General features: G+C 47.3%; 1 protein-coding gene across 1 annotated transcript in view; it reads right to left on the bottom strand.

The window, feature by feature from the left end:
• Positions 1-907: 907 nt before the first annotated feature.
• The window catches only part of FDFT1 (farnesyl-diphosphate farnesyltransferase 1), a 182,620-nt gene continuing 161,753 nt past the window's right edge, over positions 908-21,774 (bottom strand). The window contains exon 8 of the mRNA XM_085610437.1: positions 908-4,329. Coding sequence (XP_085466563.1) covers positions 4,108-4,329 — 222 coding nt within the window. The 3' untranslated portion in view covers positions 908-4,107. The remainder of the gene's footprint in view (positions 4,330-21,774) is intronic.

Raw genomic sequence — 21,774 nt, 5'->3', positions numbered from 1 at the left:
GCAAAGGGCTAGTTGCAATGTCCTTTTTAGCCGAAACTGGGACATCTAGGGCCTCCACAAAGGAAAGCGGACGCTTAGATAATTTGGACACAGAGTGCACAAGCTTCGTCCAATTTGAGGTTTGATATGTAGCTTTCTCTGCTCTGAATCGAGCTGCTCCTGCAGGATTGGTTCTGGAGGCAACGTGGATGCTGAAGGTTTCGGTGCCGAAGCAGTTTTCTTTTTTGGATCGGAGTGGTTCGGAGATAAAGGCGGTGGAAGCTACTGCAGAGGCCTCATGAAGCTCCTCCTGTTTGACATCTTGACCAAAGATGTCCGGTGTCTATTTGAACGCTTAGCGCTGCATTTCTATGAGACGCAGCCAACGGTCCCGTACTGTATTTTTCGAGTGAAAGGATTAACACGCTTCACAGTCTGCTTCCCGATGGTCTGGAGACAGACATAAGTTGCAAACCTGATGGAGGTCGGTTCTCGGGTACTTCTTGCGGCAGCTGGGGCAGAATTAAAATGGAAACAATTCCATTATCATCACATTCTCTGTCAAAGTGGGCTGAAATAAAGTATAAGCCTGAACAGGCAAGGCCTGAAGACTGCGCGGGAGCACGTCGAATCAACGAGTGAGAGTTCTGATTTTCCAGACGCAAGATTGACGCAACCGAAACAATACAGACGAGGGTTGAAATGAATAGCAGACTGAAATAAAAGGACAGTGTCAAACTGGAGCGCCAAGGTGGAGGGCAGTGTCAAGAGAGGCACAGGCATTGCAACACCGATTAGCATATGAGCGAGTCCCCTCGTAGGGGTTCTAGCAAATCAATGGGGACAAATCTAGTAATTCTACAATCCTTACAAGTGCAATGAAAAAGAACTCCCCAACCCACAAATAAATTATGGAATCAGTAATCCCTTAATATTCATAACAGTTTTATTCAATAAAACTTTTAAACATTGTATAACAATGCCAAAATACTGCGCAATCAGACCACTCAAAGACAAATGAGATGTACAAATTGCTTACAGGGGTGCGGTTTTGAGTTTGATATCTAAAGCTATCTAAAAATTCAACATTTTTGTGCATGACATACAAGTACAAAGGAAATCTAAATTCACTTCCTTATATAAATGTAGATTTTTTTCACCTTACTTTATCAAACTCTCAAACCAGTTACAACACAAATTTAATAACTTTATCACAGCTTTTTTCCGTCAACTTAAACGCAAGAATTCAGAAAATTAAACAATGGGCTCTACAGACCAATAATCCATTTCTATTAAATTACCTTAAAAAGATATTTTCTGTATTCGAAATTAAACTATACATATTAAAATGGAACACTGTTCTGTCACAAGAGGCTGATGAAAAATCAACGCTGTACATACATCATACTGGTGACTCAACATGGCAGGTCTCTGCGCATGAACTCCCTATACACATATGGCTATGCAGAACGAGGATGAAACAGCCAACAACCTATCTCAGTCAAGGAGAAAACGTAACTTTTGAAGCTAATTACTGAACACAAGCCCTAGATGAAGCAAACATGCCAAACATCTAAATAGTAGGGTTTATGTGATCAGGATTAATACAGCAGTCTAAATTGAAACAATTACTCGATGTGAAAGTCTCGATGTGAACAATTACAGTAAAGCAACAATCATGAGTGGGATCACAGGTGCAAAGACGACCTTTAGCGATGTGCACTGACTGATCAGCTCAATAACTAACACAGGAGACTCACAAATCATGTACTGGGAGTTGTGGGTTTGCTTAAAGAACCAGGTCGAACCAGTTGCACATACAATATCCTAGAAATAAAACCTAGATCTGGACGGAGATTCAATTATAACCAGTAGTGTTTCGAAAAGAGCTAAATGTGATACTAGTGTATGGACTCTTAGAATTAAAACTTGTGATGGCAAACATGCTCCAGGTCATGACAAACCCAATGCCCACTTCTAACAGTGTTAGAGACTTATACAGAGACTTGCCAAACTCCATACAGTTCAATTCCAGATATTTAAATGCTGGTTTAAAAAATTGTTGTTCGAGGCCCCTTAAATAGCCTCCAGAAGGACTCTTTTGCCAGACTGTATTTTAATTACAGTGTGTTTGAGTTGATCAGCAAGTTATAACAGGGCATATGCTGTGTTGTAAACCCCATAAAGGATTGCAGATATTGTTACTATTGTTGCACAGAGGCTTCAGCGCTTTAAGACAAAGCATACACTTAAGAGCATGATACACAAATTTCACATACAACTACCTAAAGCAGAACGTATGTTACTCCCAAACAATTCAAGATTGGAGCAATAGATACAAAAGCAGTTTTCATTTCATAGCACAGAAACAGAGCTTGATGGAAAAAGAGTAAAAAAAACACCTATACCAAATACCCCGGCATGGCAACTTGCCCTTCATTAAATGAGCATCCGTGGCTCGAAATTGCAAATTACTTGGACTTACCCTTCTATGGCAGTGGCACAGTTGCATGTCATTTCGTTTAACAATTTCATTCAATTCCTTGAAAACAAGGCAAACAGTATGACAAGTGCTTATAAGTAATTGGGCCTCATAAATGTGGGCACAATGACGACCTACAAAGATCTTGGGATATTGTCATGAACAAGCACAGTACTCTGAACTCCCAAGATGCAAATATAAATAAGGACGAGTGCTTGAAACGCTTGTACCGCTCACCTCCCAGGGAGAGAAATCACCAGCAAATGTCGTCAGTAAAGCCTGCGAGTCTGAGGGTGCTCACTGACTTCTCCGGAGGACCAAAGCTAGAACACCCACAAAGTTACTGATCTGTGGAGGTTGATTCTATTCTGGCACAAAGCTTGGTGCGTTAAACCCCATTTATGAGTGAAATGATTTCATCATTAACGATTCTGCTAATCAGGAATCACAATTTACAATCGTAAACGAAGGCATTTTCCTACCCAAGTAATACACAGGCGTACAAATAGCTTTGTAAATTGGGCTGACATGTTTTAAGACTTTCTCTGATAATTTCTAGAGAGGAGGTCAATAATTCTGTGCCACAGCAGATGTACATGCCCAATCCCTAACAAAGTGGGTTTCTGTAATTTAGCAGGGCCCCCAGTATTTAAATGCATAAAGTTGTCAAATGAACAGGGTGCAGATGCACGTCGCCTACCCTCTCAGACTTAAAAGCCCACAACTGTGCACAGTCTTGTTGAAAAATTAACAGTGAACAGTGGCACTGGCCAACCAGTAGCTTCTGTGGGCAGAGACAATTGAGTAGTGGGGTCTTACAACATGGGAGGCGAAGAACACTGGAGTTATTCCGTTCCAGCCTCACTAGATGAAGCTAATGGGCATTTATAGTGTAAACCATAATGTAATGCCTAGCCTACGTATTCGAAATGGAAGGAACTAGATGCAACAGTCAATATTTATAAAACATGCTAAGGTTCTCCACTTTGTTCTGCTAACAGTTTCAATACTGGCAATCTTTTGAAAGTTGCAATAGAACCCTTTTGAACTTAAATCAGGTCTTCAAAATGTATCCATTGCTTTGGGAAACAAATGTACACACTTTTTCTATATTCTTTACAAGCTGTATGTGACATACAGCTTCAGAATAGGATCTTCAAAACGTAAAACCCCGGAAAGTGGCTGTAGATTTCATGGTCATGTTTTGAGCTCCAAACAGCTTCAAATGTTTAGCAGATAATGGAGATATAAACTGAATATTAGAGATGCCATACTGCTGACCGAATACGAATTGTGAGCCATCTTCCTAAGACATGAATTAAAATGTGTTCAACAGCAGGAAAAAAAATTCTATGCTTCGAATGCATTTTTTCAAAAGAAACAATTCTCCTTAGACTGCTTTCTTTCAACCAATTTTCTTCAACATTCCGGCTTTTTCGTCATACTGGAGGAAGATTGTTGTAAAGTGTCAACATTTTAATGTTCCACTTCTAGTGTCATTTCACAGGGAATGATGATGAAGTCCAATTCAACTGGCATCAAGCAAAGTGACTACTGCACAAACTTTCTGGTTGCCATATTATCTGCAGAAAAGCACCAGGAGTAATAATATTAAAGTGTTTCCATTCACAAGTCCTTGTATGGTCTCAGTTCTCAGTTGCCTGTACAAACTCGTCAGATGCTTGAGACACCTTAGTGAGATACTGCCAGCTCAGTGCTGCCAAGAGCATTGCACATGACAGGTAAATAGGGGAGTAGTGATTCCGTGACACAAGTGTTTCATTAGGCAAACTCTGAGTCCTGATAGAGATGATAATCTGCCGAGTCTTGCTGCAAGAAGGATCTGTAGCGGGAATTTTCTGATGGATCTGTTGGTGGTAATAAAAAAAGAATTGTATTAAACCCCAGGGTAATTTTCAAAGAACCAAATGAGAATGGCTGTGTTTGCAAACAAGAATTTTCTATTACTAGTTGCTTGTAAATCTTGAGTGACAACGTAAGGTTTCCCAAAGGGATTTTGCCCAGCAGAAATAGTGTCCAAACTAACTCCAACGAGGAGGATCACTTGTTCCCTTATACAAACAAGATTTGGCAAAGCAGCAAGGTCTGGGCTTGGAAGGTTGGTTCAATAGTTATTTTTTATGCAAGCAAATGCCACAAAAACAAAACAAAGTTAAACATGCCACCTCCTGAGTGAGGCTTACAAAAAAGATTATAAATTAAAAAATATAGATTAATAACAATCACTGATGCAGCAGTTTTACTAGTGATGTTTTTTAAGTGGCAAGCCTCTCATTTGGGACATGCATTTTATTCTCATTTGTGAGGACTTTCAGAATAATTAGCCACTTAAACAATTATTCAAATCTCAAGCAGCTACAATGTCACTTAAGATAAGATAATACTTTATTCGAGTTCAAGATTCATGAAATCATAAAAGTAGCTACAATGTCACTTAAAGACTTTATAGGGCAGGAAAAATAATTATCTGGTATTTAAAGTGTAGAAAAAAAAGGAGAGAAAAAAGCACACCAACGAACACCTTTCTCTGTCATTGCAGAGAAAAGAACTATCTTCAGGCAAATGTGAGTAATGCGCACAGGCTTTATGCAGTCATTCAAAATGAAGGAAGCCTATGAAAATAGTGGGCTGGCCTATTGCCACATGCATTTTGCTGTGGTATGTGGAAGCAATGAAACCCCTCTAATTATGCACGATTTTAAAAAAAATGGGTTGGTGATACAAAGGCCTGCTCTATAAAAGGCAGCTTTGGTCCAATGAGCTAAACGTTTCTGGAAACCAGAGCTCCCTAGCCATATATTGATATTAACTGGTATGCTGAAAAGATGTGTGTAGACCACTGATGTGTCCACTTCGCCTTCAGAACACCCACCATCCACAGACACCAGCACCTGCTCCCACGAAGAAACTGAACCAAAATCACCGACAACCAGCTCACCTCCTCACTCAGCAGCACCACCCCAACTATCGCGGAAGACACGACCCCAACACCGCAGCCAAAACCCTACACAGATGGATCACCGACAGCGCCAACACCGTAGCCCCCCCTCAAGAAAAACATCAACACTCACTCCAAGAAAGCCAGATGGTTTACCACCGAACTCCGAGAGTCCAGACGTCATGACGCCGCCTCGAAAAGGCCTGGAGGAACTCCAAATTCAGAGGCCCACAACGACTTCAGAGCCACCACCAACACCCACCACCAACTCATCAGAAAAACGAGAAAAAGATCAATTGAAGACAGAATCTCCACACACACTCACCACAGCAAAGAACTCCACAGGATCATCAAGAAGTTGGCCCAACCCACCAGTGAGTCTACTGACATTCCTCCCTCACAAGACCTCTGCAACAAATTCAGCACCTTCTTCCACCACAAAAATCAAGAACATCTACGACAACTTCGACGAAGACAACCAACACACAGAACCCTCACCTGCCACCCCCGACACCCTGAAGCCAATGATTGACAACTGGACAGCCCTCACCACCGAGACACAATGACGACAATGAAGTCAATCCACTGTGGGGCCCCCGCGGACCCCTGCCCCCACCACATCTTTAAAAGAGCCGCAAACACCATCACACCCATGCTTCACCACACCATCAACCGCTCCATGACGAACGCCTCGTTCCCCGATGACTGGAAACAGGCCGAGATCAACCCCTTCCAGAAGAAGCCCACGGCGGACTCCACCGACCTCAAGAACTACAGACCCATCTCTCTGCTCCTGTTCCCGGGGAAAGTCACTAAGAAAGTCATCAACAGCCAACTTGCCACCTTGTGTGTCTTTAACCTTCAGCGAAGAGCACAACATCCCCGACTCCTCCCAATCAGGCTTCAGAAAAAACCACAGCACAGAAACCGCCCTCCTCACCGCAACAGACGACATCTGCTCCCTACTGGACAGAGGAGAAACAGTAACCCACATCCTCCTCGACCTCTCAGCGGCGCTCAACACAGTCTCTCACCGCACCCGAATACGCAGACTCCACGACGCAGGAATCCGGGACAAGGCCCTTGACTGGATCCACTCCCTCTCCAGCAGAACGCAGCGGGTCAGACTTCACCCCCCACCCCCTTCTTGGACCCTACAACAACCACCTGCGGAGTCCCCCAGGGGTCCTCCCTCAACCCCACGCTCTTCAATGTCTACATGGCCCCGCTCGCTCCCATCGTCAACCTACGGACTCAACATTGTGTCATACGCAAACGACACCCAACTCATCCTCTCCTTATCCAACGAACCCAACATCGCCAGACACAACTTTCAAGAAGGCATGGAAGCGGTCGCCAAATGGATGAAAAGCAGCTGCCTACAACTCAACACCGACAAAACAGAAGTACTCATCATGGGCTCAAACCCCGGCGCCTGGAACGACACCTGGTGGACCCCCCGTCCTCGGAAGCCCACCCACTCCCACGGACCACACACGCAACCTTGGAATCATCCTGGACTCACAAGCTCAAAATGGACCGCCAGATCAACTCCGTCGCATCCTTCTGCTTCTCACCCTCCACCTCCTACGTAAGACCTTCAAATGGATCGCCCTCGAGCAGAGAAAGACCGTCACTCATGCCCTCGTCACCAGCAGACTCGACTATGGCAATGCACTCTATGCCGGAATAAACAAAAACCTCACCGCAAGCTACAAAACATCCAGAACGCCGCCGCAAGACTGGTACTCAACCTACCAAGACACTGCCACATCTCTCAGCACCTGCGCACACTCCACTGGCTCCCCATCGAGGCTAGAATCACCTTCAAGATTCTCACCCACCCACACAAGGCCCTCCACGACACCGGACCAGCATACCTGAACAGCCAACTCAAATTCCACGTACCCCAAAGGACTCTGCGATCAGCCCAGCTCTCCTACCCCATGCTCCCCCGCACCAGAAAGATCTGATCGGGAGGCTGCTCCTTCTCCTTCCTCGCGGCCAGAGCCTGGAACGCACGTCCGCTCCACCTCAGACAGACATCGCTCCCCATCTTCGCAGGAAACCTCAAAATCTGGCTCTTCGACAGACACCCCCCCAACCCCCAGACTGGAACCTGCACCCCCCTCCCTCCAACAGCGCCTTCAGACCCTTACGGGTGAGAAGTCGCGCTTAAACACCTGATTGATTGAACTGCCTTCTGACTACAGTCAGCTGCCTAGAAGAGACATGCAACATTTAATTCACTCGCACCTGGGAGTATTTAAACCAGGCCACCAGGGATCCCTCTTCGTGTCCCGCTTCATCTTTGGGTTCCTTCCATTTCCGCTGCGGTATTGGGAATGCTGCGACCAAGGTGCTTTAAGGGAGCACTGAGTAATATTGACTATGTGTAAGAAAATAGGAATTGGGGGAGGGGGGTTCTGTTAAAAATACCAGGCTGGGAGAAATGGTTACTTTAATAAATGCCCCATCAGGTATGGTTATACTCTGGGAAAGAAAAGTACGAAGTTCAGAGGGGTACTGTGGCCATAACTTACTCCTTTGATCTGGTCTAAATGTTTTTGTCACCCTTCCCTGTGGCTCTTGTCAAGACCGGAAATTTCACTCTCCTGAGTAAACTTCTTAAATGGTTTTAAAGCGATCACTGGAGAACCACTGAATTCCTGGTCCGGTTTAAAACAGGAGTATATAAAATGGGCAACTTTCTAAGAGGAGAATTCTAGCAACATCACAGTATTATTTGCAGCCCTGCGGAATATTCAGCAGCATCACAAAGTACCCTGGTATATGCTGTAATCATTGCTTGATGCATTTTATTTTCTAACACTGAAATTGTAAAAGGCTATTATGTAGACCAGAAGGTGTGCCGGTATAGCTCCTGGCGTCGTAGATATGTTACTGATATATAAAGTGGACAACCCAATATACCCTTGAGGGCTTGGGTAAATACAAATGTACTGGTAGCAGGGTGCCTTCAAGGGATTTTTTTAGAATACTCAGTTGTATGATTATTCAATATAGGATAAATATATACCTAAAGACCAAATCTCTCTTGGAGTTAAAGTATTGTAGGCTGTACACTATGCATTTGTCATATATATGTGCATCACCTCAAAATAAATAATCAAATCAAATAGTCAAATAATCGGAAGAAGCAAAAGGTGTGTAAAAAAAGACAAATTTATATCAATGAATGTTATTAAGGGTACCTAAAATGTAGACAGCTATACATAAATTCGGAAGGAAATAATACACTAAATAGTTCCTTCACTCAAAAATTAAATCAAACACTTTTTCTCGACAATACTCAATAATTATATAGAAAACAGTGTGAAAGTCGACGTTTCGGTCTATAAATTTCAATTCGTAAGACCATCTTCAGGACAAGTGGATTAAAAGTTGACCCCTGGAAGTCTACTCTTGTACAAATCCAGAGTAGATGTTTCCAAATTGGTGCTAACCTGGGAGCCCCTTTGCCCTGACACTAATCCTAGGAGCTTGGCTCCTGAGGCCGACTGGCCTACCTGTGAGCAGTCCCCAACCAAGGTGCCCCCGAGCCCTATTGGCTAAAATTGGCACCCTATTGCCCTAGTGCAGCTGGTGGTGCCCCTTGGGTGTCAACCTGAAGGATTAGTTACTTACCTGTAATCCTAGTTCTCATCCAGGGGTATACTCATCAAAGTCATAATCTATGAATAATCCCCGCCCATGTGCGGGATCCCGGAGCATATAGAAAATACATATATATAAATATATATATATATACATATGTGAAAACATATAAATGCAGCCTAATAATGTTCAAAACATGGCAATGCTGTAAATTACATATTTTTGCATAGTAGTGCCCCCGTAACCCGTAAGGAAAAAAGGAAGCATCAGGCAAATTATAACACAGCACTGCTTTATTGCCATAAAGCAACATGTAATTGTAGGCATTCGCCAGTAGGCTGCAGTAGAGTATCAAGAATCCAAGAAAACTGACACCTTGCCTTTAAGGCATTAGAGTAGGGGGACCGTGCCTTTAAGGCCTGCCCGTGACCCCCTGCTCCCATGATGCACTACAGGTGACAGTTGGGCCAGTTCTTTTTGGCGGTGCCTCCGCACCTGAGTAGATCTGCCTTCCATACATCACTTATTTAAAGAGAAAACATTGCTCGTCCGGGGAGGTGGGTGGGTCGCTTATGACTTTGATGAGTATACCCCTGGATGAGAACTAGGATTACAGGTAAGTAACTAATCCTTCTCATCCAGGGGATACTCATCAATAGTCATAATCTATGAATAGAGTAGCAAGCCCATACCCAAAGTCTCGCGGACGAGCAACAAAGCAGTTAAAACATACATTAAAAGACACATCTTGCATTACAGTTATGCGAATAGGTTCCTCAAAGAGGCCTGCCCCACCTGGGCGTCGGCCTGTGCGTCTGAATCTAGGCAATAATGGCGCGTGAAAGTATGGACTGTGCGCCATGTAGCCGCTTTACAGATCTCAGACATGGGAACGTTGCGAAGGAGTGCTACCGTAGAAGCCTTCCCCCGAGTAGAGTGTGCTCTAGGTTTACCCTGCAGAACTTTGTGGGACAGTTGGTAAGCCAAAGCTATACAAGAGACAATCCATCTAGAGATAGATCTCTTGGCCGCAGCCAGCCCGGTATTAGTGGGTCCATAGTTAACAAAGAGCCTGTCTGACTTTCTAAGAGTAAGGGTCTTAGCTAGATAGAATTTCAAAACCCTCCGGAGGTCAAGAGAGTGTAGAGCTCTCTCCGGGGGTGTGGTCGGCTGAGGAAAGAAGGTGGGCAACGTGATCACCTGATTAATATGGAAGTCCGAAACCACCTTGGGCAGGAAGCTCGGATGAGTACGGAGCACCACCCTATTAGCATGAAACACCGTGTAAGGTTCCTTGCAGCAGAGGGCCTGAATTTCACTAACCCTACGGGCCGAAGTGATGGCTACTAAGAAGGCAGCCTTCCAGGTCAGATGTTGCAAGGAGGCCTTATGAATCGGCTCAAAAGGACTTCCCATCAGTTTAGAGAGAACGATGTTCAGTTCCCAGGAAGGGGAAGGAGACCTCACAGGTGGGTAAACTTTCTTAAGCCCTTCTAAGAAATCCTTTACCACTGGCATCTGAAAGAATGAGGTCTGGGTAGGAGACTTCCAATAGGCTGTAATAGCAGCTAAGTGTACTCTGATGGAAGAGTACTTTAACCCAGACTTCGCCAAGTACAGTAAGTAGGGGAGAATAACCTGTTCTTGACCCCGGATCGGATCAAGGGTGTTATCTCTACACCAGAAGCAGAATCTTTTCCATTTAAAGCCATACGACTTCCTCGTGGAGGGCCTCTTCGCCTCCCGAAGAATGCTCATACAGTCCGGTGGAAGATCTAGATGTCCGTACTGGATGAATTCAGGAGCCATGCCGTCAAGCGGAGGGAGGGGAGATTGGGGTGGAACACTCTCCCCTTGTCCTTGGTCAGCAAGTTCGGCAGGCATGGCAACCTCCTCTGTGGTACCTCCGACAGCTGGAGTAGATCCGGGTACCACCACTGCCGGGGCCACTCTGGTGCTATTAGGATCATCCGAGTTCTGGCTCTGTAGAACTTCTGAATCACAGCCGGGATGAGAGGGAGAGGAGGAAAAGCGTAAAGCAATGTCCTCGACCAGCTGATCAAAAGCGCGTTCCCCTGCGACCCCCGTTGAGGGAACCTGGAGGCGAAGACGGGGCATTTTTTGTTGTCCGCGTCTGCGAACAGATCGATGTCTGGTATGCCCCACAAGCGGAAGATGTCTTGAGCGACGCCTTCGTTGAGCACCCAGTCGTGCGCTTCGACGAAGTCTCTGCTGAGGCCGTCCGCCTGCACGTTCAGGGTCCCTGGCAGGTGAACAGCGACGATCGTCAGGTTTCTCGCCAGAAGCCATCTCCAGATTGACTGGGCCTCCAGAGACAGGACCCGTGATCTGGTCCCTCCTTGCTTGTTCAGATAGAACATAGTTGTGGTGTTGTCCGTCTGAACCTGAACATAGTCGGTCTGCAGGGATGGGTACAGGGACTTGAGAGCGAGATGGACTGCTCGTAGCTCCAAGAAGTTGATGTGATAGCTCTGCTCGGTAGCGGACCAGAGACCTTGTACTTGAAGCCGGCCCATATGAGCCCCCCAGCCCTGCATGGAGGCGTCTGTGACCACCGTCTGTGTCGGAGGCGCCTGATGGAATGGGACGCCGTGAAGCAGATGGGAGCGCTTCATCCACCACCGGATGGAATCTTTGGCGGCTTGATGAAGGGTAATGTGATCTTCCCAGCGGCCGGTCCTCTGCGACCACTGATCCTCTAGGTCTTGTTGCAGAGGACGCATGTGCAGACGTGCGTTGGGCACGATGTAGATGCACGAGGCCATGGATCCCAGGAGAGATGACACTTGTCTGGCTGTGGGATATTCCGTGCTGAGAAGCGTGCAGCTTTTTTGCAGCATGGAGGATAACCTCTCCTCCGAAGGACACACGCTTGCGCTTGAGGAGTCTAGAGAGGCGCCCAGGTAGTGGATCCGCTGAGTTGGATTGAGGATCGACTTCCGGTAGTTGACCTGAAGGCCCAACGAGTGTAGAAGGTTTAGGCAGAACGAGAGATGACTCTGGAGTTGAACCGGGGTGGAACTTTTTAAGAGCCAGTCGTCTAGATATGGGTAGACGAATATCTTCCGTTTGCGGAGAAATGCAGCCACCACCGCCATGCACTTTGAGAACGTTCGTGGCGCGGACTTGAGGCCGAATGGCAGGACCTTGTATTGATAATGTTGGTGAAAGATGCGAAATCTGAGAAACTTCCGATGTTTCGCTGAGACAGGAATGTGGAAGTATGCATCCTGTAAATCGATGGCACACATCCAGTCCCCTTGGTGTAGATGTGGGAAGATCTGGTGCAGTGCTAGCATCCTGAATTTTTCCCTTCTGAGAAATCTGTTGAGTAGGCGGAGATCGAGGATGGGTCTGTAGTCTCCGATCGCTCCTCTTTTCTGAACAAGAAAATACCGGGAGTACACTCCCCGATTTCTCTGCCTGTTTGGAACTTCCTCTATGGCGTTTTTGGAGAGGAGAGTGGCAACTTCGTCCTTTAAAAGCTTGTTTTGGCTGAGAGGGAGTGGCTGTTTCCGTGGGGGTACCTGCGGAGGGGGAGATTTGAACCTCAGCAAGTAGCCACGCTCTACAATACTCAGCACCCATTTGTCGTTTGTAATTGTATTCCACTCTGCCAGGTGAGCGGTGACACTTCCTCCCACCGGAGTGGCGAACGAGTGCGGAGGAAGTAAGTTTTCACTGCTTGGGAGGTTGCTTGTTAGAGGACTGCTGCTGTTTAGCATTTCCTCTTCCTCTGCCCCGGCCCCTTTGCTGAAACTGGGACCTCTGTTGGTTTTGAGAGGACCATTGGGGCGTTTGAACGCGCTGGTGAAAGGCACGTTTGTCGCCCTGGCGAAAGCGCTTGCGGAACTCTTTGCGTTTTTCCAGTCCCACAGCCTTTACAGTGTCCAATTCCGTTTTCATCTTGCTCATTTGGTCGTCCGCATGAGCTCCAAATAGCGATGATCCATTAAACGGCAGGTTAAGAATCCTTTTCTGCGCATCTGGTTTGAGGGCTGTTAATCTGAGCCAGGCCGAACGGCGGGAGCAGATGCCATGGGAGTAGCCATGCGCGGCTAGGTCTGATGCATCCGCCGCTGCGCTTATTACTTGGTTTGCCACCAGTCCGCCTTCATGTAGGATCTCCGTGAAGTCCTGCCTGTCCTCCCTAGGCAATCTCTCCACGAATCTGGCCAGGGAATCCCATAGGGATCGATCATACCTCCCTAGCAGGGCTGAAGCGCTAGCGACCTTCATATGCGCGGCAGATGTGTTGCACATTCTCCTGCCGTAGGAGTCCATCAGCTTGCTGTCCTTCTCAGGGGGGACAGAAGCAGATATTGAGGCTGAGTGAGACTTCATGGCCGCCGCCACTATCACCGAATCCGCTGGCGGGTCCGCCCTCAAGAATAAAGGGTCCTCGGCCGGAGCCTTGTACTTCTTTGCTATTCTCGAGGGGACCGAGCCCACTGTAGCCGGTGTAAGGAACGTGGCCATCGCTGGTTCTAACAATCCTGGCACCAACGGGAGCAGAGGTCTGGGAGCTGACCGATGGTGTAAAGTGTCAAAGATCACAGAAGTGGGTGCCTGAGGGGCGTGCAGTGCGATGTTCAACTTTTGCGCCCCTCTACCCAGGACGTCCGAGAAAGTTATAATGTCATCCACCGGGGACACTCGCGATGGAGGCGTGGATGAAAAAGTCGGAGAGTAGTCCCGGACTGAGGATCTTGTGGATGCAGTCCCAGTGGACGACCTGGTGCGTCGCCTCTTGTGGGAGCGTTCGCTTTGGTGAGCCCTTGATCCTGATCTGCGCTTGGACGGAGATCTTGGACGTTTTGGCGCGGTGCGACGGTCCCTGGAACGAGACCGGCGTGGTGAAATTGGCCGTGGATCCCTCGGAGGCGATTTACTCCTGCGCGGTGGGGAATACATGCGGGAGTAGTCCGATCCCGGACTCCGACATGCGGCAGCGCCCACATCTCGTAACCAGCGCGGTGACAGTCCAAACCGCTCTGACTGTTCTCCTGGGGACCTCTCCGCGGGCGGTCCAGTCTTCGCCCTCGACGTCGAATCCCTTGACGTCGACGACGTCTGCGTCACCATCGGCAAGTGTGAGGTATGCCGTTCTGGTCTCGACGCCGGTCGTGGAGACCTCGATGTCGATCTCCTCTTCTCTGGCACCTGACGTCGGCTAGATGATCTCGACGTCGGCCGTGTCTTCGACGTCGACCTCTCTCGACGTCGACTGGGCGACTTCGACGTCGACCTCTCTCGACGTCGACCAAGCGACTTCGACGTCGACCTCTCTCGACGTCGACTGGGCGACTTCGACGTCGACCTCTCTCGACGTCGACCAAGCGACTTCGACGGCGACCTCTCTCGACGTCGACTTCTTGACGTCGATCTTCCTCTCGACGTCGACCTTCTATGTCGCCGAGTGGGGGTAACCATCGACGGCGACCGGCCCACTCGCGGCGGAATGTACGTCGCCGCATCTCTCGACGTCGACCCCCTCGAGGGTGGCGGAGAGTGTCTCGACGTCGACGGAAGCCTCGACGTCGACGGAGACAGTTCAGATGTCACCAGACTAGCAGCCTTCGAGCCCGAAGGGCCGCCTCTCGACGCCGACTTACTTTTGCGCGGCGGAGACTCTTGATGGTGGGATGAATCCCTTGACGCCGAAGTTCTCTGCCTCTTCGCCGGCATCCTCGACGTCGACGGCGAACCTCTTGGACTCCTGGTCTTCTTGGAGCCCGGGGAGCTGGTATGTCGCCGTTTCTGTACTTGCGTAGCTGAAGAAGGTGGTCTTGATGAGGAATGCTCGCCTTCACGACGGCTTCGTTCCTTCTCCAGTCTTGCATGCAGTTTAATGCGCTCTCTGTCCCTCAGAGTGCGCTTTGAGAACTTCTGGCAGTGGGGACACTGGTCAGGATCGTGTTTTGATGGTAAACACACAATACACACCGAGTGTGGATCCAACAGTGCCATTTTATTACCACAAGAAGGGCATTTCCTAAATAAAGGAGACATTCTGACTGGAAAAAATTTGGAAAATTTACTGGAACCAGCAGAATTAGCCCTTATAAGCCAGAAAACGTCGAAAAAAGCTAGAAAAAGCTGTAATTCAAAATTTCAGTCAAAAAACTGAAGAGCTCAAGCTCCAGGATCCTCACAGAAGGAGCCGGAAAAAAGAACTGGCCCAACTGTCACCTGTAGTGCATCATGGGAGCAGGGGGTCACGGGCAGGCCTTAAAGGCACGGTCCCCCTACTCTAATGCCTTAAAGGCAAGGTGTCAGTTTTCTTGGATTCTTGATACTCTACTGCAGCCTACTGGCGAATGCCTACAATTACATGTTGCTTTATGGCAATAAAGCAGTGCTGTGTTATAATTTGCCTGATGCTTCCTTTTTTCCTTACGGGTTACGGGGGCACTACTATGCAAAAATATGTAATTTACAGCATTGCCATGTTTTGAACATTATTAGGCTGCATTTATATGTTTTCACATATGTATATATATATATATTTATATATATGTATTTTCTATATGCTCCGGGATCCCGCACATGGGCGGGGATTATTCATAGATTATGACTATTGATGAGTATCCCCTGGATGAGAACCTTGGTTCTACCCACCAAAACTCTGATCCCAAAACCGATTTACTCACCTACATCTTAACATTTTTCTCATAGCACTGAATGGAGGTTTTTTTTTCTCCAAAAATTCTTCTGGGTGTTGAACTGTCCTGTACTGCACAAACAGTAATCTATTGTGAGAAAATAGCTCTATATATACTGTTCCCAAATAGGTACAGTGTGTACAGAGTCCACAGTCCCCAGAGGTTTGGCAGAGGCTAAAGTTAGTTATAACCTTACTCTCTAAAGTGGTAGATTGGTCGAGCAGTAAGGCAGTATCAGAGGAAAGTGTAAAGCATTTTGATGTACACACTCAGTCAGCAAATGGTTCCACACACTCAATAACTGAACTCTAGGCCAATGGTTTATATATAAAAAATATATGCTTGTTTTATTTTAGAACCAACAATAGGTATTAAAATATACTTTCTCAGAATGAGATTCTTTAGGTAATTACTTTTGCAATATGCAATTGACTTTTGTAAATAATTACAAGTTGTTGCAATAGGCAACACAATTCTAAACACAATAATGCATTGAGTTCAATGGAAGTTTCAAGTTATCTGTTATAGATTACTTTTTGGATTACTTTTGGAATTCCAGGACTGGATCCTAGATTCAGTCCTGGGACAGTATTTAAAAACAAGTGATAAAAGTCGACTTAATTGCTTTGATGATTTTTAGACAATATTTTGCTATTTTAAAAGTTGACAATTAGAAAATATTTCATAGAAAACAGTCAATGATTCCCTATGGCAGAACATTCAAGTTGCAGGTATAGTGATTTAAATTGATTTGCAGGTATAGTATGTTCTCCTTACTTTTGTAATCCAGAACTGGGTGCCTAGACTCAGTACTGGGACCTTTATCCAAAACAGGTAAGTAATTACGTTTTCAGAAATTATACGATTTTTAAATAATATTTAAAGATTGCAGAAATTGACACTTCGAAGAAATTTCACAGAAAAACAGTCAATGGTTTCCTATGGGAGAAAATTGGGTTACTGGTAAGTACAGTTGTAAGTATTTTTCAGAATCAGTGCTGGGCACCAAGATCCAGCACTGGGAGCTCACCTAAGAGCAGGTGAGTATTTTCGGTTTCGTTACTCGGCTGATTTTTGGTGAATATTTTAGGTTTTGAAAAGTCCACACTTAGAAGAAATTTCAGGAAAAGCCAGTCAATGTTACCCTAGGTAGACAATTGAGTAATCGGTTTAAAGTTAAGTACTCGACTGGCAGAGTTGAGGTTCTGGGCATAGACTCAGGGGTCTCCCAGGGTCAGGTAGGTACAGTTGGTTCAGCCTCAGCGGCACAAGGGCGGCCGGGTGCAGAGAGAGTTAGGCTCAATGTTATCCTATGAGAGGTGGGGGGGGGGGGGCCTTGGTTGGTGGCTGCTGACTAGCAGGCCACGCGGCTGTGGGAGCTGGGCACCTGGTCACTTACACAGGGCAAGTGGGGAAGTAAATAGGTGTAGAGGTTACACTGCCAGGGCCACTCGGGCGGCTGGGTGCAGGGTGCTTTTGAGCCTTCGGGCGCTCAATTGATTTCAATGGGAAATCTCTGGTTTAGAAAAAGATTGCAAGCTCGGGGACGAAGATTCTTCAGGTGCCACCACCCCTTCGAGAGATAAGTTGGGTAGTTGGAGGATGGGATTGGGCACAGGGGGCTGCCGGGTGCAGGGGTGCCTTTTGGTGTCAGGAAATCTTACCCTCTATTGATCGCGGTTGGGGGGCACCTTGTTCTGAGGCTGCAGGCTTCTTCAGGAGTATCGAGGGGGGTCCTTGGGTGCCAGACTCGGGGTCACAGTCGCCGTGGGGTCGTCCTCGGGGTCTTGGTTCACTCTGGCACAGGCCAGGCTTGGCGGGTGCAGAGTGTGCTGGGTTCGCATTTCCGGGCTGCTGCCAGGGATTAGAATAGGTTTTGAGTAGAGCCTCTACTCATGGGAGTCCCAGGGGGCTTAGAGTCAAAAGGTAGCCAGGTCCTCCGGGGTTTGTGAGGTTGCTGGCCACAAGAGATGCCGGGTTGGAGCAGGTTCGAGGGTCGACAGGCCGGTAGGGCTGGGGCCAAAGCAGGTGGTGTCTTCCTCTTCTTAGCAGCTGCAGGGCAGGTCTTCTTTCTTCTAGCTCTTCTTTGGATTTTGGAATCTGGGGAAGGAAGGTTCAGGGTGCCCCCAAATACTAGATTTAGGGGCGTTACAGGTAGGTGAAGGGCAGGGACCAATGGGTCCCTGTCCTGGGGTGGGTACACCCCCCTATCCTGCCCCTCTCCTGTGGGAGGGGGGCAGTAGCCTAGTCCTGATTGGGCAGGGCTTCCCATCTTCAAGATGGCGAGAGCCCGGAGATGTGCTTCACCTCGCCAGCCCCACTTGTGGGGTGGGGTTGGCAGGCTGGCACATCCCGTGTCCTTATTTGGGGTTTACGGCCAAGCTTCCCGCCAGAGTGGGGGGGTTGCAGTGGCCTGTGGAAGCTCACAGAGGCGGCATGCCTTTGAAGCTTCCCCCTGCCCATCCTGGGGGAGGAGATTTAACACCTCGCCCAGGATGTGCATTGTTGCAGACCCATGAGAGCAGGGTCCAGCAACATGTCTGCTGTGTGGCAGCCTGAGAACAGACGTGGATTGCCGGTTAGGTTTCAAGGGGCATCTCTAAGATGCCCTCTGGGGTGCTTGGTACATTAAATCCCACACTGACATCAGTGTGGGTTTAATGTGCTGAGAAGTTTGATACCAAACTTCTCAGTCTTCAGTGTTGCCATTATGGTGTTGTGGCGTTAGTGTACACCGAGCTCCCAGCACCATATACTCTTAAATGGCAGCACTGCACTTACAGTGCCCAGGAATGGACCTGGGAACTGTAGGGGCACAGGGCTCCTGCGCCCACACCAGTGGCATAGGGCAGCCAGCTAGAGGGGTGGCTGATGTATGCCATGGCAGTGTAGGTGGTGGGCATGGCACACAGGGATGTGTGCCATGTCGACTCTCTGTTTTGTCTTGTACCCAGACACTCAGCCTGCAAGGGCAGTGTGTGTGTGTAAGGGTACAGGGCCTCTAAGGGTGGCACAATGAGTGCTGCAGCCCTTAGAGGCCTTCCCTGGACACAGGGCCCTGGGTACCTAGGGTACCATTTACCAGGGGCTGACATGTGGCCAGGGTTAGCCAATTTGTGTTTTGTGTTTTAGGGAAGGAACATAGGCCCTGGGCACCTGATTGGCAGGAGCCCAGGGCACACTCAGTTAAAGTACATTCAGCAATTCAGAAAAAAGTGGGGGCATACCATGCGAGAAAGATGGCACTTTCTCGCATCTACTGCTTGCACAAGAGATAACCTGCTTACAAGGGTTCTGGTTTGTATTAACTGTGTTGGGAGTATGTACCATACCACACCAGAAACTGTAATCGAGAAGTACTAACCTGCATTATTTCACTTTTCTCTCAACTGTAAAAAGTAATCTAACTGTTCCTACTAATCCAGTTTTCACTGTCTTGCTGAAAGTAAAATTTCATGAGGAGTTTAACTTACCTGCTACCAAGTGAATCTTGGTTCGAGAAATAAAATTACTTTTTATACAAACAATTGGTCTGGATTCAATCTTAGAGTGTGTGACATTTTTTGCTTGAGTGTGTACAACAAATGCTTAACACTACCCTCCTCATAAGCCCAACTGCTCAACCAAACTACAACAAAGTAAGGTATTCTCTACTTTAACCGCTACTATACCTCTGGGGATCCACTGGTCTCTGTACACACTATACCTTACTTTAGTATAGTATATATAGAGCCAGCTTCCTACAATATTTATAGCCACTGCTGATACAAGTTGCTGACTGGAGGGATCTCTGGTATAAGACAGTTTCCACTGTACAGCATTACTGAATGTGACCACATTACATACTGAAGATATCCCATTCCAAATACATATATGGTTTACTGCAGGGGATAATGAGAGAACAAGTCTTGTTTTCATTTATCCTCCAAAAGCTGCAGGCAGAGCTAAAGCCAGCCAGAGAGACAACTTGTTTTCCTAAGCCTAGCCCCTGGACACACCCTTCTTTCAGGAGCTGGATTAATAGAAGCAGCTCTCCATATGCGGTATGATTGGGCTGTTTCCTACTTTGTAGTCATTTCTGTGCAGCATGCCCAGCCGCCACATCAGCTCAATCAGCCATGGCACTTCACTGCTGCAGGCTCCCTATTCCTTCACAGTCCCCACGAGTGCCGCAGAGAGGTACTAAGAACGTCCTCCGGAGGCCAGAACACGCGAAGGTGAGGATTGTGCGACCACGGCTTCCACGTCGTGCAGATTTTGCCGTACAATCACATTAGCACTCCACGCTCACTGAGGAATATTCCAGAGCCCACTCTGGGCCTAAAATGCAGTTAGGGGGACGCAGCAGCTCGCGATATTGATCGAGAATGCAGTGGAGCCGTCTACACTAATTTCTCCCGTATCTCGCCCCCAGGTGAGTGGCTTATAGTTCTCAACTATGCCTGTTGTGCCTGTATACTAGGAAGCCCAATGAAGTCCAAGAGCCCGCAACAAGGTCAGCTCTTGCTCCTCATGTATCTCCCATCAGGTAAGAGGTTTGCAGATCCCCACAGTGTATGTATGCTTCATTCACCAGGCAGCACTTCGCCGCCATCCACAGGGAAAGTCAACCACCTGATAGCCTTCGGTCTGTAGCGTACTTTTTCTTCCCCTTGACAAATTAAAAGAGGCTAAGTACATAACAGGGGTAGAGGTGTAGTTGGCTGCCCCCTCACCCTCTCCCACCACAGTCTTTTCCCATCCTCATCGCCTTTATTATAAACAAGCCAACGCAGTAAGCAGGAAAAGGATTTTTATTATAGTATGGTCCTTTTCAATACCAACACGTCTAGGCACTCCAGAACGCTCCAGTTACCTCAGAATCTAACTTTCAAAACCCAAACTGAATGTGCTAACTCCCTAATACAGGTGAAGGAGGAAATCGGGTAGGGTAAAGCACAATGCACATTGGATGAGATTATAATATATTGATAATAAAGAATAGAACACACAACCGCTTAAAAAACGTTCACTTAAGTGCAGAGCTGGTGGGCCTCTATACTTGCCCAGTGCTTTTTCCATTTTCATTAATTTCCATTTTTTGTCATCTTGTATTTATGTCTTTATGTTGCAGTAATTCAAAGCTAATATTACCTTTTCTTTGCGCCTAAAAATAATTTTTTGCTGTTTGCATTAAACCTAAAATTGGTGTATACATCTATTCCAAGTACGCCTGTCTGACCGAAAGCATTAATACCGTTAAAATAAACATTCTAATTTATTTTCATTTAAAATTTTGATTGCAAGCATATGGTTGCCACATTTAGAAGATGGTATGTTCCCATTCTGATGGATACATCTGCCAGTGGATTCCTCACCTTGTGAATATCCCCTGCGCCAGCATTCCACGGAACTTTTCTTCCCCAGCATTCCACGTCGACGTGGGCGACGTCACAATACACCGGCTCCGCACGGGACTCCGATAGACGTCACCGGAGCCATAAGAAGCCCACGTCGGCGTGATGACGTCAGTTCCCTTTTTTCCGCGCCTTCGACGCGCAACGGTTTTTCTCCAGTGCTACTTTGTAGTTTGGTCGTGTATCTCTCTTTTCTTCGATAATGTCTTCGACTAGGAAGTCGGGCTTTAAGCCCTGTAGGGAGTGTGGAGGCCTGATGTCGATGACGGATCCACACCAGAATTGTTTATGGTGCCTTTCCTCGGAGCATGATATGGAGGAGTGCGAATGCTGTAGGAGCATGAACCCGAAGGCACTCAAGGAAAGGAAGACCAAACTCTTTATGAAGAAGGTTGGTGAAGAGAAAAGAGGGAGGAAGAAGGAGAGATCGAAGAGGGAGTCATCGACTTCGAAGTCGTCGAGGTCGAAGAAACACCATAAGAAGAGTAAACACTCTCGACGTCGATCCTCGAAGTCCAAGAAATCGAAGTCGAGGTCGAGGTCGGCGTCGTCTCATCGACGTCGGAGCAGAGGTTTGTCTCCTTCTCCTTCTCCTTCGAAGTCGCCGGAAGGTTCTCCTTCGGGAAAGCAGACTCCGATTCAGTCTCCGACGAG

The sequence above is a fragment of the Triturus cristatus genome, chromosome 6, assembly GCF_964204655.1.
Source record: "Triturus cristatus chromosome 6, aTriCri1.1, whole genome shotgun sequence".
Lineage (NCBI taxonomy): Eukaryota > Metazoa > Chordata > Amphibia > Caudata > Salamandridae > Triturus > Triturus cristatus.
The sequence above is the reverse complement of the archived record's forward strand: the minus strand, read 5'-3'. Positions and strand labels throughout refer to the sequence as shown.